Source organism: Sphaeramia orbicularis, chromosome 16 (genome assembly GCF_902148855.1).
Source record: "Sphaeramia orbicularis chromosome 16, fSphaOr1.1, whole genome shotgun sequence".
NCBI classification, from domain to species: domain Eukaryota; kingdom Metazoa; phylum Chordata; class Actinopteri; order Kurtiformes; family Apogonidae; genus Sphaeramia; species Sphaeramia orbicularis.
This window is the reverse complement of record NC_043972.1, coordinates 40,848,825-40,864,454: the sequence shown is the minus strand read 5'-3', so window position 1 is coordinate 40,864,454 and position 15,630 is coordinate 40,848,825. Positions and strand designations below refer to the sequence as shown.

At 35.9% G+C, this 15,630-nt stretch overlaps 2 protein-coding genes across 3 annotated transcripts; both read right to left on the bottom strand.

The window, feature by feature from the left end:
* Positions 1-12,726, bottom strand: oscp1b (organic solute carrier partner 1b). Of its 2 annotated transcripts, XM_030158349.1 has the most exons (11): positions 12,497-12,726; positions 12,109-12,147; positions 10,609-10,763; positions 9,418-9,585; positions 5,290-5,370; positions 3,593-3,696; positions 2,954-3,082; positions 1,696-1,765; positions 1,460-1,599; positions 1,279-1,342; positions 1-1,034 (listed from the first exon to the last, which is right to left on the bottom strand). In XM_030158349.1, exons 1-11 carry the CDS (start codon positions 12,606-12,608, stop codon positions 915-917), a joined length of 1,182 nt encoding a protein of 393 aa, XP_030014209.1. In that variant the 5' UTR covers positions 12,609-12,726; the 3' UTR covers positions 1-914. The 2 variants fall into 2 exon arrangements, with proteins under 2 accessions (XP_030014209.1, XP_030014211.1); XM_030158351.1 differs by lacking the exon at positions 12,109-12,147 and having other exon boundaries at positions 12,497-12,725.
* A 391-nt stretch (positions 12,727-13,117) lies between these two features.
* LOC115435746 (cornifelin homolog) lies at positions 13,118-15,149 on the bottom strand. The gene is made up of 4 exons (XM_030158348.1): positions 14,829-15,149; positions 13,949-14,096; positions 13,659-13,795; positions 13,118-13,450 (listed from the first exon to the last, which is right to left on the bottom strand). The coding sequence occupies exons 2-4, from the start codon at positions 14,058-14,060 to the stop codon at positions 13,346-13,348; spliced, it is 354 nt and encodes a 117-aa protein (XP_030014208.1). The 5' UTR covers positions 14,061-14,096; positions 14,829-15,149; the 3' UTR covers positions 13,118-13,345.
* Between the last annotated feature and the right edge of the window lie 481 nt (positions 15,150-15,630).

The window sequence follows — 15,630 nt, the reverse complement described above, 5'->3', positions numbered from 1 at the left end:
TAGAATCTTAATTCACCTATTTATTATAAATTCTGCATTGTACATCCAACAGTTTAACAATTGTAGCAATATGCACTTGTCCTATACACAGAAAAAAATACATTGAAATAAATATAGTATGTAATAAACAATAGTTTAAATTGCATTAATATACAGGTGCTCGTAAATGAGCACATTTCTGGGCTAAAACTCAATAAAGACATGACTGAGGTTTTGAAACATTGCAGAGTATGACATCTTATTTCTTTTTTTCAAGTTGCTCCCATTACAGAATGTAGGTAATACAATGTGATGCAAGATAAACACATGAACTTTACTTTATCAAGAGCACTTGGGTTTTCTTTGATTCCCCTACAGTAATGTTATATGATGTGTTCATTAAAAAACAGAGGAATCTAACAAACTCTACCTGGTCAGTGTAAGGAATGAACATGGACATTTGGAGTGTTTGAAGATGATCTGAAACTGATGCGTTATCAACATTAAAGTGAAACGAGCTGTGAGAAAAGTGATAGTGTGTCATCACAGTCGAAGTGACAGTTCAAATATGCAACATGTTGACATTACTGAAACAGCACAGACACATGTTCAACACACTGATGCCTACTGTATGTCTTGATTCACTGAAACTCTCAGTTTACAGGAAACGTACTAATGCAGGGTATTATAGCCTGAAGCTCAGCTCACCACACATCCTCTGTTGTGAACTACGCATTAGCAGTTGGAAATTTAACCAACTGGGACACCTGATTACATCTGCACGTTAAAAGCACCCAAAGACAAGGTAGTGGCTGCATGTGAGGTCGCTGCAGTGTTTGGCAGGTGTGGACAGCAGACGGGTCTACGTCAGAGCAGACTGTTAACAGTGTATTTTGCTCCATCCCTGTGGGCCTTTCTGCCGGGGGCTGACCGTATCACAGACCATCCATCATAGCCAGAAGGTCATCTCCTTTGCTGCTGGCACTGGGAGACTGATCCCCAGACTCTGTAAACTCTCCCATGATCTTGGCCAGTTCAGCATTGGCATGCTGGTCCTGAAACACAATGTTACGAAGTATTAGTGTCACAGGGACTGTAGAGGTGTACAAATATGGGGTCGGTTACAAAAAGTTGAAAGCTAGTCTAATTTCAGCAGGTTGGCTGACAGGTTAGATGAGACATAAATAGTCATAGTTGTGTTTTTAAGGATTTCTGCAACAATGACACTCAATGTAATTCTTCATTACATATGCATAAGCATTACCTAAAAAGCAGAAGCAAGGAGGAAGTTTTTTTTACCTTTGTTGCCTGGATGTTTATGACTCCATATGAGAGCTCATCTGGTCTTGATATTAATGCCTCTCTGTAATAAATGAGCAACATAATGTCGGTTGTGAATCATTGCTGAAGTATTTTTTTTTTTCCCATTGGCAGCATTTATTTGATACAGCATTCATGTTCTGTCACAGAAACCACTCACTCTTCTTCCTCATCTGTAGCGAAGAGGTTGACCCGGAAGCCGTTGTCTGCATTTCCAGGTTTTTGAACTTCTAATCCTCCCATTAATCTGGCCAACAGGTTGAGTTCCTCTTTAGCCAGGGGGTTGGGAACAGCACTGACCTGCTGACATATGGTGACCATTGTAAGTGTTTTTTACAAGGAGCCAATTTTAAAAATGTCATTTTGTCAACCTTACACCATTTCCTCTGCACTTACCTTTGTGTGCTGAGCAGAGTTTTTAGATGTACCTGACATGTGTGTTTCCACAGGGCGGCTTACACTGTACCTGATTGAAACAATGAAAAAGAACATTAAGTGTACTTGAAGTCCCTGCAGCATAGTGCCAAAGCATCAGGCCTTAGAAGACACATACACTATAACACAAAGTCATGTTCATATCAGGGTTTCCAGTTGCTTTTTTTGCTTCGTGTATTCATAAAAAAATACATAAATTAAAAACTTATTGTTCATTCCAACCTGGAAAAATGCACTAGACATATTGCAGAATAGGCCACCACAGAGTCCAGACCTGAACTGCATTGAGAATCTTTAGGATGTGATGGACTTTAGAAGAATTTACACAGAGGTCTGACTCCTCCATCATCAATACATGATTTGGGCCAAAAATTAACTAGTAACTCTGGACAGAAATACATGTTTATGTATTTATTACCCTGCCCCGCAAAGGGGAGGCAAGGGGTATTGTTTTTGGTTTGGTTTGTTTGTTTGATTGTTAACACTCTAGCAGCAAAACGATCGGTTGAATTCATACCAAATTTGATTTATAGACTGTCAGTGACCCAGAATAGATCTGAATACATTTTATGAATAGTAGGTCAAAGTTCACATTTTTTATGAATTTTTAAAATCTTTTTTTTTTTCCCCATTTACTTATAATGGGTGAAATTTCACATGTCTGTAGCAGCAAAACTATTGGTTGAATTCATACTAAATTGGGTTTATAGATTGCCAGTGACCCAGAATAGATGTCAATACATTCTGGGAAAAGTATGGAAAATTTTGTATGAATTTTTAAAATCTTTTTTCTTCTTCTATTTACTTATAATGGTCAAAATTTCATATGTCTATAAAAACATCAATTTTGTTTCAATTTACTTCAAACTTGCCACATATATAGAGACAATTGATATGCTGACATCAGCACACACATTGACATGATGACATCAGCTGGATCGATGCCAAAATAAGCTACAGTATGTGTGAGGGGTGGGTTTGTTGTGCCTGGCACCACTTGTTTTGACATTACATTAGCATTTTGTGGCAAAGATAAGATTAGACAGACAGACAGACAGACAGACTGATTGTTTCTTTCAGTCTGGGTGTTATGTTTGCTTTGGTCAAATAGAGTTAATATTGAAACATGACTAGCAAGTTTTACATTTGCTTGGTAATATAAATCCTATTCTGCCAAAGAAAACTCCTCATTTGTGTATAAGTTTAGCTGTTGTCTTACATGTTTGTGCCCAGTTTGGTGACCCTGTCTCCAAAAATCTCAAAGGATCCCTCCCGGAGAGGTGAGGTATAGTTTCCACCGTTATTGAACTGCAGTCTGCTCACCTCTTCACCCGTACAGCTAAACATCCTGAAATGACCACAGACAAAAACCATTACATAGCAGTTTGTATGACTTTTTCTATTTGTGTTATCCATGTTCAAAGGACTTCCTTTTAGCAGAACGCTTAGGTTCTCTGTCGCTTTTAATATTTTAACAGCACTGAAGCTCTGATTCTCTACATGTGATCTCCTGTTTCCTTGATGTATTGAATGTTTCACTGCATCCACATGATCCTTAGGTAATTCGATCTAAGCTAAACATACAATACATCTAAACTTAGAACGTAAAGGACTTGTTCAAGAAAACCTCTGTAATGCTATTAGCTGCAGACAGGCCTACTTAACTTACAATTATAGCGTCTGGGAAAGATCAGCAAACACACTGTATGCGACAAAGAAGAGAGTAACCACTAAAGAACACAAAGATTAACAAAAGAAAAACCAGGCAAGGAATTTGTTTATTTTGAGTGTCTGTTATCTATATCTGTCTTCTGAGTACAGCAAGTGAAGGTGTGTGAGATAACAGCTGTATGTGTACCTTATTAATCCAGGGATTTGTGTACCATAGGGCACAGGGCCACTAGTGGGGAGTACAAAGCGGCCATTAGAGTTCTGTACTTTGTCCTTAAGAAAAATAGACACCTGACATGAAGGAAAACACAGAAACAGCTTGTTAAGTAAATAAAACTCAAACTGAAAGATGCCGGTTCAAGAATATACAGGGTGTATCAGAAAAAAATAGACTCTTAGAAAAAACAACATAAAACCAAACTGTGAAGACATGTTGAAAATCGGGTCGTATGTGTTTATTGACCATGTAATTCTCCCTTGATTGACACCAGTGTCCTGGGTCAGTTTTCATGCTTCAGTGAACAATGCTAATTTGAATTGTGCAAAATAAAAGTCTTTTGCGCATGGAAGTGTAAGGGTTAATATGAGCTCTGTCACACTGGATGACAAGTTCCATTGGTTTTTTACTTGCATACATAAAACAGGAAAAAAATGATCACAAGTTAACCCCCTACCATCCATACAAAAATTTCACATTAACGACAGGTTTGAGTCTATCATCAAACGCAAGGGGTTAATGCTGTTAGTGAGGATTCTTTAAGCTAGTTTTGAGCTGACCATTTGAAATTTGAAACATTTAAGTCAGCATACGCAATTCATTGCATCATCACAGCTGAAGTGGAACTCCTGAGGTAGGACAGGGGCGTGATCAGGCGTACCATTGCAGAAATGTTGAGGAGGGCAAAAATTTACGTGGCAAGGGACGGGGCCCAAGTGGAAGACTAAACATGCTGGAATCCTTCGACTGACGTAAGTGCATGCCTTCAATTAAAATCCTGAAGTGTAAAACCCAAATCTTGACTCACTGAGCAAATTTTGCTATTAATTTTCAGTTTCTCACCGATGTGTAAAATCTTTGTATGGATTGTAAGGGGTTAAAATGTAAGTATTTTTTTTCCTTTTTTATGTATGTAAGTAAAAGACCAATGGAACTTGTCATCCATGGCGACAGATCTCATATTAACCCTCACACTTCCATGCGCGAAAGACTTTTATTTTGAGAGTCTACTTTTTCTGACATTTTTCACACATTTCACACATTTTTCAAGGTCAAATTCAAGCATTTTTCAAGCATTTGTAAGGGTCATTTTCAAAATTTTCCACTACAGCACCTTATCACTGTGGTAAAATAGATATCAACAGGAATACAGACACTCATGATTTTTTTTTTTACTTTTTATCACAATGATGTACATTATATTATGCTATGAACATCTAAAATTATGTTTCAAAGATAGCTAAAAGTTCAGAAATTAAAAGAACACAAAGTTTTATCCCTCAAAAAAAGGGAAGCCACTTGGCGTTCTTCAGGCACATTCGCACCGAGACAAAGATTAAGATAAAAATGTACCTGGAGTCGACCTGAGAACACATGCTAATTTTCTTTTTTGACATAAAGTTTTATTTTTCTAAATGTATCACCTCTCTGTAAGTACCTTTGGCTTGACATCTAACCTGTCAGAGTTAATATTAAAAATAAATAAATAAATCACATCACAGAGTTATAACTGCAGGCACTTTCAAGCATGTAAACTAAAATTCATGCACTTTTCAGACCTTGAAAACACAACACTGAAATTCGAGCATTTTCAAGGATTTCAAGCACCTGTATGAACCCTGTAAATAAAGCTTTGTTGATTAAAATTTGACAAATAAAAGACGTACCCTTATATGCATGTCTTGGAAGAAGATAAGAAGAGTTTGTCTGATTAGCTGGAATTCACCACTAGATAAGGGTGTATACATCTAAAAATGAGAAAGAAAAAAACAATCAGATTAAATAAGCACTGAGTAACACATCACTACATGAACCACAAATAAAATCACAATGATAGTCATACTGATTTTATTTTTTATAACACTGCAAAAGATTTTTTTTTTATTATATCATGATAATTTGTGATAATTGTGAATACAGAATGGTGTTTTTATTTTTTTTAAAACATGCTAACTTTTTTCCCCAATATTCTATTTACTTCACACAATAATAAAACAAATTCTGAGACTGAAACTCCTGCAACAAGAGCCAACATGAACAGTCATGACGAGAAAAATGATGACAGATAAGACCACACACACTATGAGATTAAAATCATAACTTAAAGCAGAAGTAGCTCTAACCTCTTATTATTCTGACAGGTGTAACATTTCCATTTTTATCATATGTTTGTGACATTTGCACCAACAAACCGCATGCAACAATATTTTGCATTATCATCTTAACCTTTCTCTTTTTTTTTTCTCTCGTTTTTGTTCATAAGTTTCTCGAGTCACGCCATGATAAATGCCATCTGTGTTCAAATAAAGAATGGCAGATGGATTCATCAGAACTGCCGATTCTCATTAAATATAATTAATATTACAATGAGATCATTTCAGGCTTTGCCCGATATGTCAGGAAGTATTTGTTCATCAAAATGTTCCAAAGAGTAGAAGGAAAACTTTTACACTGCAAGTTTTCCAGTCATGCAAAATCAACAGATGACAAAGTAAAACAGCATGAGTCAGTCTGTGAATAGACAGAAACAAAGACCAAATGTTCTAACATGAAAAACATCTCACTAAAACAAAGAGCTTCATGACTAATATGAAATATAATAGTCATGACAGTTAACCTACATGTTACATTACATCATGGATTATTTATGATAACTAGCGCGTTGACCCGTGGGAAACCATGGGTTCTAGATGTGGTAGTTTTTATGCTGGGTAGAGCGGACTTTTGGGAAAAGATGTTAGTCTATATTTTATAAGTACTGACATAAAAATTGTTTGGTAAATCATTCTTTAAAATCTAAAGGACAATTAATATATTAAGACTGAACTCTGGGGACTGAAGTTAGTAAATGTGTCGTTCCTGTTTTTAACTTCATTTCCCATCATGCAGGGTAATACTGTGCTTCCTGTCAAGTGTCATGGACATAGCAACGTGATTGTAAGGCTATTGTATTCCAAAATAATTAATATCTCCCAAAATATTGGTCCTATCAACTTGCCATTTTCACTAGTCTCGTCCTTGATCAAAAATACTTAAGTATGCCAAACTGCAGCTGTCAGCTCTTTTTATGATGCCCACTTCCCTTTTATAAGACAGACAGACAGACAGACAGACAGACAGACAGACAGACAGACAGACAGACAGACAGACAGACAGACAGACAGACAGACAGACAGACAGACAGACAGACAGATAGATAGATAGATAGATAGATAGATAGATAGATAGATAGATAGATAGATAGATAGATAGATAGATAGATAGATAGATAGATAGATAGATAAGATTAGATTAGATTTGGTGACTTTCTAAAATATGGTATGGTGATATATGCATATGGAGATCATAAAATCTATAAAAACGATAATAGAAATACAGTAATAAAATATTAATTTTGAGAAGTTCAATCATTGTGATAATACGATTCACAAAATATCCTCTGCTTCTGTTTCTTTTATTTTGTATTACACTGGAAAAGAATTGTTTTTATTACGTCATGATAATTGCGTATATGGAATGATATTATTTAATTTAATTTTTTTTTTTTTTGCAATATCCTATTGAACCTCACACAATATAAATACAAATTATAGTTAAGACTGAAATTTCTGTAACAGGAGCCGATATGAACAAATCCAATCCTCAAATTCATTGAGACTAAAGCATTCACAATAGTTTTTTTTTCTGTGGATAAAGACAGACTCTAAATCAGGGGTGTCAAACTCATTTTAATTCAGGGGCCACATTCAGCCCAGTATGATCTGAAATGGGCCGGACCGGTAAAATAATAACAGTGAAAAAAGCAAAATTACATTATGAAAATCTTTACAAAGTTTCCTTAAATATATGAATAACACAAACAACTTGAAATGTATTAAGAAAAATAAGCACAATTTTAACATTATTAACAATATTATGCCTTAGTTTATCATTTATACATGTATATTACAACTTAAAAACCTTAGTGTATCTACAAATACACAAAACATGTAGACACAGGCAGAATACTGTTAAAATTACACTTAATTCTATGAAGACATTTCAGGTTGTTCATATTTCTTCAGGTAATTCATATTGAATTGTGAAAGGATAGTTAGTAAATGTTTTCATTCAACATTTTCATGTCATTTTACTTTTTTACACTAAAACAAAGAGGAAAATTTGGAGTTGTCATTATTTTCAGGTTATTATGATAATATTTGACTGGTTTGACCCACTTGAGATCATATTGGTCTGTATGTGGCCCCTGAACTAAATGATTTTAACATCCTTGATTGTTAATGTCTTAAGTGTAAGTTTTACATTTCACAAATTCATTCCAGGGGCCGGATTGAACCCTTTAAGGGGCCGGTTTTGGCCCACTGGCTGAATGTGTGACACCTGTGCTCTAAACCCCTTGCGTGACAGACATGACCCACTTTTGAATATCTTTCATACATAAAAAAAATCTATTTTAATTTTTACAAAATTATTTTGAATACATGCCATTTAACACTGAATCAGCTTGTATGAGCGACTCTTGCATGTGACCCAGCACATTTCCTCTTCTTGTCCTTGTATGTTGCAATACACTGTCATTTTTTGTAATCTTGGAGGAAAAGTAATGAATCATCATGTGTCACTCACTATAAGAGTGTAACAGCTGAACAGTATCATTTAAATATTTATATTTTTAACATTTGACACCACTTCCCTCTCTATTCTTCTTTATACACAGTATTAACCCTTTGTGTATTCTACATTTTCACATCTGCTCTAACACAGGGGTGTCAAACTCATTTCTTCCAGGGGCCACATTTAGTCCAGTTGGATCTCAAGTGGGCCGGACCAGTAAAGTAATAGCATCATAACTTAGAAATAACTTTTTCTCTTTGTTTTAGTGCAATAAAAAACATTAAATTACTTATTATGTTATTATATTATTTGGTAACAAGCACAATATTGTTAAAAATTTGGAGTTTGGAACTAAAATAAGAACAATTTCTCACTTGCTAAGCTCATTGTTCTTCTTGGTAGTTCTTTGAGGTTCAGCTGGACTAGTTTTGCTTCAAAAGAGCAAAACTAGTCCAGTTGAACCTAGAAAAAGGAAGTTGTCACTGTTTATAGGTTATTATGCTATTATTTTACTTTAGATCATATTGGTCTGTATGTGGAACCTGAACTAAAATCACTTTGACACCCTTGATTACCTCCGCCAAGGAGGTTATGTTTTTGCCAGGGTTTGTTTGTCTGTCTGTTTGTTTGTCTGTCCATTAGTGTGCAACATAACTCAAAAAGTTATGGACAGATTTTGATGAAATTTTCAGGGTCTGTTGGAAATGGGATAAGGAAGAAATTATTAACTTTTGGGGGTGATCCAGAAGAAATCCTGGATTCTGGATCACTTTGAAATTTTCGTTAACATTGTGGTAAATGGGGCCAACATTTTCGTTTCCCAATATCTCGCTTAATTATTGACCAAAACTCATGAAATTTAACTCAGGAATTGACAATGGGGTCCTCTATCACATTTCAAAGGCTGATCCGGATCTGATCCAGAAGGCGGATTTTATTTTAAAAAATAAATGTAGGATTTGTAGCACCGATTATGTGGGGAATTTTTGCGCTTGGCGGAGGTCTGCGCTCTCCGAGTGCTTTTCTAGTTGTTAATATCTTCAGTGTAATATTTGCACTTTGCAAATTCATCCTCAGGCCAGATTGGACCTTTTGACAGGCTGGTTTTGGCCCTCTACACTAACATAAACAAGAAGAACCTGAAGAACTGACAATGAATATGGAGTGAACACAGGTCGTACCTCTATGAGCTGTCGGTACGTCTCATCCACCTGGCTGAGAATGCTAGGGCTGTCTTTCACAAAGTCTTTGATTGCATCCATGTGGTTAAAGGAGACGAGGAGGATGTCTTTAGGCCGAGTGCAGAGCAGGACCTGGTACTTAAATGCCATGGTCATCAAGTCATACAGCTGTGAAAAGAAGCACAAAAGTTGACTCACTTACCAACTAAAATTTTCTTCACTGTAGACAGCAGAGGGAGCCACAGGACACAATGTGCATTAGATAGAAATGGCTTTTTAAGGCAGCACTGTTAAGAGGATTAACTGCAGAAAGCTGATATGATAAATATGTATGAAAGGTGAAGAAACCAGACAGTATTTTTAAGGTTTAAATTTTTTTTTCAAAAGATGTAAAGCGGTGAAAATACAACTAAAATGTTGCAAGATAAAGAGGAAACAAGATGAGAACAATGTAAGTGACATTGTAATACAACAGGACAGTTATTTGTGGTTTAAAGTTTTTGCCAAGCAGCAGACATTTTCAGAAATAATAATAATAATAATAATAATAATAATAATAATAATAATAAATAAAATAAAATAATAATAATAATAATAATAATAATAATAATAATAATAATGGATTGGATTTCTTTAATGCTTTTCAAGGCACCTGAAGCACTTTACATTAGTGACCCATTATTCATTTGCTCTCTCTCACTCTGGTGGTGGTAAACTACATTTGTAGCCACAGCTGCCCTGGGACCGGCTAACAGAAGTGTGGCTGCCAAACAGCCCTTCTGACCGCCATCAAACATTTATATGCATTCATACACCAGTGTGACTGACACAGGAGGCATAATGGGTGAAGCGTCTTGCCCAAGGACACAATGACACATGACTAGGAGAGAGTGGGATTTGAATCGCCAACCCTTCAGTTATTGGACGACCCACTCTACCTCCTGAGCCATGGGGTAAAGTAGAACACTCGAAACAATTACATTAATGTTCAATACCAAAATATGTGTGAGTAACATTGAGTAAGACAGCAAAATATTGAAATATTTTATGTTTTAGCTGAGAATACAAACAAATTTAGGCTAGATAATGGAATAATGCATAAATATCAGTGAAGTACAGTACAGCCCTGAACTCTTGAAAAAACTTAACACTTCATCTACATGTTCTCTGTCGGTGGTGTCGGTACTTTACCTTGTCCATGCTAGCTTGATTGAGTCTCATAATGGATGCGTGGGCCAACCTGTCAAACACAGTCCGCAGGGCCTTCTTGGAATAAAGTTCCTGTGGTTTGAAAAGCTCTTCCAAGAACTTTTTGTTGAACATTGTGGTGATGATATCATTCATAACTAATGAGGAAAACAATACACAAACCCAAGGAGCGTTATGACTGTAGGAACAAAGGGTTAGCTGATTCATTAAACACTGAGGAGCAAAACCATTTCAACCAAAGCATAGTCCCAAATCTCTAAAATAGCAGCAGCATGTGGAGCCATCAGCATGTATACTATTTGGCAGCAGCTCTATGGACAGCTTTTAGGTCTGAAGACATTTCACTGTGATCTTTCAGTCCCTGTAGCAAGTCACCGAGGCCCTGTTCAGGACCTGGCATGCATCCTGAGTGATCCCATCACACATGTACAGCTCTGAGCACACATAATTTATACTTTAGTGACTGAATGTTCAACTACTTAAAATAATTACAAGACTTTCTCCTAGATTATTCTTAGACCATGCCGTCTATAGTTATTTAGATTATAACCATGAATATTCTATTTCCAAAGTGGTGAAGCCTTGTTCCAGTGAGTTCAGGCTGTACAACACATATGAAGCATTTGTAACAGATCTCTATCGTAAAACACTTCAATATGACAGTATCAGTGCACCGAGCCTCACAGACCACATCAGCTGAGTAGGCAGTCCTTCAAACCGTCCCAGGATGCATCTGTGTTTAACCTGCTGACAAAATGTGGACATATGCTTCTTATGCTGTCTTATGTTCTGTTCATCTTCTTTTTCTGTGGATGCATCGTAAGCTCGTTCACACCGTACATTAGCGCTGTACACCTGGAATCAGATCACTCTTGATTCATGTTTAGACCAGGTCTGAACAAGGCTCAGTTTTCCAGATGCTGATTAAGCCTAGTTAGATACTGAAGAGTTTTATTTATTTTTCTTCAATGGAGATCTTCATTGAATTTTAATTTTAATCTCAGACTAGGCTTTATCCATGTCTGGGAAACTGATGTGAAGTATTTATAATGACTGTGGTGGATTCAAGGGCTACTGTCACCTTTCCTCTAACATTTCACATGTATGGAATTCAGTCAAATAAACACATGTGAATTGAAACCACTGACTAAAGATTTGTCTCCAATACATTTATGTTACATCTACTTATAAATATGAGACAAAATGAGTTTGTGGTAATCCAAGATAAAGCTCTCAATGTATGCTGGCCTAAATACCCATGTAAACCAAAGTATAATAATAAATAATGACCTAACCACTCTCAAGATGCACATGGCACAACATAAAACTTGGATCCTTGAATATGACATTACATCTGAATCTGCTATTGTCATATCACGCTCTTTTATTTATCTGGCATGTTTTGGTCTGGGCAGAAGCAGAGCAAAGAGTTGCTATACTATGCACCATTGCATGGCTGTAGTGTGAACTCTACAATAATACCTCTCCTTCTGTCATCCTCTATCCAGGCAGGTATAGGAGCTTTATTCATTAAAAGAAGACATAGATTAAATGCTCTGAAAATCAGATTAATGCAAGGACACCGCCAGACATTGGATATTTACCTGCTTATTCACATTGCAAAACAAAATAACTTTGTTTTAACAAAGCGATGAGACAACCATTATACTAGCAATGTTTACCCGTGACATCTTTACCCGTTTCATTTGACTTTGCTATTTCAGAATAAACAAAATTAGCTTCTTTAGTAATTTAGTTGACTATCAAACTGACAGGATGCAGAGAACACTGAATGTGTAGGTATTGCAGTGTAACATTTCAGAGCTGGGTACCGTTGTGTTGTTAGCTACATAGCAGCTAGCTTAGCTACCTTTCTTAGCCTTGTCAGCGGGGATGTTCTGGGCTCGAAGGCGCTGGTCCAGGATATAAAGCATTTCTCCACCGAGATTGATGAAGAGCAGCGGCAGTGTCCTTGAAGACATGATGGTATGTGGATGTTTGAAGCTCTTCAAATTGTACGGCTGCTAGCTAATGGAGCTAGCTCTTACTAGCTAAAAGGTTTGACGACAGGGGGTCCGTCTGTTTGGTAAAGCCTCTTCTGGTTGCCAGGCCACGAAGAGAACAACCAATCAGAAGGCTTTACGTTGCAATAGGGGGAGGGGCCAGATGTGCAGCAAGTCTTGACTTAGTGCATGAAGGACACATTGAGTTAATCCTTAAAAGAGTTTATTTTAATGCTTTTTCATCGTGTCAGAACGTACACTTGATTTATCAAATATAAATCAGTAATTGTGAATAAATAAATGCTATAATGGAAAGGTTTCTTATTCATAAAAATAATTCTCAAGGGCTTTTATTATCAAATATGAGGGTGAAATTTAAGAATTGAATTGTTATGAAACTATCTACAAAACATTAAAGAAAAGTTTCCATTAACATTTATACTACTAACTATATATAAACTGGCTGGTAACAAATAAATACACAGATAAGTGTTAAACCATTGCAATTTATTTACAAAAATGCAAAACATGCTTTCACATGTTTAGAAAATAAGTAAAATCATGATGAATACACTTGAATAACTCCTTTACTGTTTCCATGCCATCTATGTATGCCATCACAATTACTGTAATAACAATAGCAATAGGTGTGTAAGATCAGATAATACTGTATGTGCTGGGTCAGACTCATTTCATTTTTTCTCACTTCTTTGGTGTTACAGTGAAATCTCTCCATTCCTGATCCGGATTTCTCGAGCCATTCTGCACACCTCACAAAGTCCACAGCAAGCGGTCATCAAGGCGTCGTTGCATATTGTCCCCTGTGAAAAATGATGCAAAAAATGATGACAAAATCAAAACCAAACAGGAAACATGCTGAATCATTATGGGGAAATGAGTGCTCATCTTCCTCAATTTCAGGGAACACCCAAGATTTCTTCATTAAATCTGTCTTTCTTAAAAGCAAACTGACCAAAAACAAGTCAGTCTTTATAAGATTTATAACATTAACAAATGTGTGAAACGTACCTGAATACCATAGGTTAGTCTCATGTGAGTTCTGAGTGCTGTAATACCACCTGGCAAACAGCCCAGGCAGCAGTTCTCTCCGTATTTATTTGCTGTGTAACAGCTCAACGCAATTGGACAGAAGAAACCCAGAGCACCTGCATTACAGACACGTATTTAATTATTTTTAAAAAAGATATAAAATAAGCTGAATACTAATGAAGTGGCACTTATATGTCTATTATATGCATGTTGATTTGGGACAATAAAAGCAATGAAACGTTAGAATAAGCATCCTCAAATGTACTCACAGATTAAAATGTCACTGCAGCAGGAGCAGAGGCCTGTGCTCCATTCTCCTGTCTGGATATTGGTTCCATAACCACCTGCACCAGGTTGATGGGTCACCACTGGGTTTGCCATTTAGATCACCGGATCTGCCTGTTTAAATTTAGCTGTCTAAGTACAAAAAGAAAAGTAAAAGTTAAAAAAAAAAAAAAAAAAATCCACTTAGAGTAGAATGTGTTCCAGTTTAGCTGTTGATGAGCTTAGAGGTATTAGTAAAAGTAGAGTCATCATAAAACCCAAATATCGGTCATGTAGAGTGAATCAGCAAGTTGTTTTTTAACACTAGTTTAAAAGCTTTGCACATTATTGTTGTAACATTCAGTAACTGTCACTTGCTAATATTGTATTTTTTTTTTTTTGTGCACAAACAAATATATCATAACTATGTGTGTTTTTTTCTGAACCAGTCATATTTCAAATTAATTTAAGGCTTTGTTACTATTGATATATTGTTGATACTATCACTGTTAAGACACCAAACACTGAATCCATTAAGGGATATCATACATCAGTTTAGTAAAACAAAATGGCAAACTTACACGTGTATAAACTGGTAAATATCATAGTTAAAAAAAATACTTAAGCAGAGAAATGACTACATTGAATATGAAAGCATATGTAAAGATGCCCGTTACCTTGTATCAGTGCTGTTACTGATGATTACAATACAGTATGTGCATATATATGTTTGAAAAAAAAAAAAAAAAAAAAAAAAAAAAAAATATATATATATATATATATATATATATATATATATATATATATATATATATATATATAAACTAAACTGAGTGTGGTTTTAATGTTAGTCGACTGTGAGAAGGAAAAAAAGATGTCACTTACTAGAAGAGTCTGTCGGTGTGTGCTCCTCCTCTTGCACTGACAAACTGTTCACCACACAGGAAACTCTGACGAACTTAAGCTGTGAAACGCTAGTTTGGCTGCATTTTTCTCGTTTCTGACTTTGACACAGATAAACTATATGATCTCCTGTGGCGAGTCACTGAATAACTTCAGAAATTTTTACAAGAAATGCTGATTGGTTTTGAACCACAGATCACTTGCACATATATCTATAAAGAGAGTAAGGAGTTGGACTTTGATGGTTTTTCAGTCTTGCACTATCGCACGTTGGATCAGTGGAATTCAGAGAAGTGATACAGCTGTTAGAACGCCAACACCATGCACTGAAACAACACCCACAAAAGCATCTCATCCTTTTTGTCACATGGCTTGAGGTTTTATTCAGCGTGCATATGCTGTAACCACTGCAGTTTACAAAAAGCAGGGCATGAATAAATAAGACCTATACAGTTCCGGAAAAATTATTAGACCATCAAAAGTCATCAGAAACAATGGTTATGCAATCAAATACTAACTCCTGTGTGTATCATGTGACTAAAACAGACAGAAAAGAAAACATGGAATGCCTAAAAGCACTGTTTTTGGCAGTACAATGCCATAGCAACTGAATAAGAACTTAAGTGATTTTGGTTATTATCAAGAAAACATGGAAAATGACTAGATATCAGCTCTGAAATTAAACAATTATGAGCTATTTTGGCTGTTATCAGTACATTTGTCCAAACAAATGTACCTTTAGTTGTACCAGCCATTAAAATGAACAAGAAATTGAAGAAAACAA

Coding starts and splice junctions, on each gene's coding strand:
- oscp1b (XM_030158349.1), bottom strand. CDS start 12,608: ATGTCTTCAAGGACACTGCCGCTGCTCTTCATCAATCTCGGTGGAGAA. Junction 3,083..3,592: donor CAAATCCCTGGATTAATAAG/GTACACATACAG, acceptor TGGTCATTTCAG/GATGTTTAGCTGTACGGGTG. Junction 1,600..1,695: donor ACTCTGCTCAGCACACAAAG/GTAAGTGCAGAG, acceptor ATATGTCAGCAG/GTCAGTGCTGTTCCCAACCC.
- LOC115435746 (XM_030158348.1), bottom strand. CDS start 14,060: ATGGCAAACCCAGTGGTGACCCATCAACCTGGTGCAGGTGGTTATGGA. Junction 13,796..13,948: donor CTGCAGTGACATTTTAATCT/GTGAGTACATTT, acceptor TCTGTAATGCAG/GTGCTCTGGGTTTCTTCTGT. Junction 13,451..13,658: donor GACTAACCTATGGTATTCAG/GTACGTTTCACA, acceptor CATTTTTCACAG/GGGACAATATGCAACGACGC.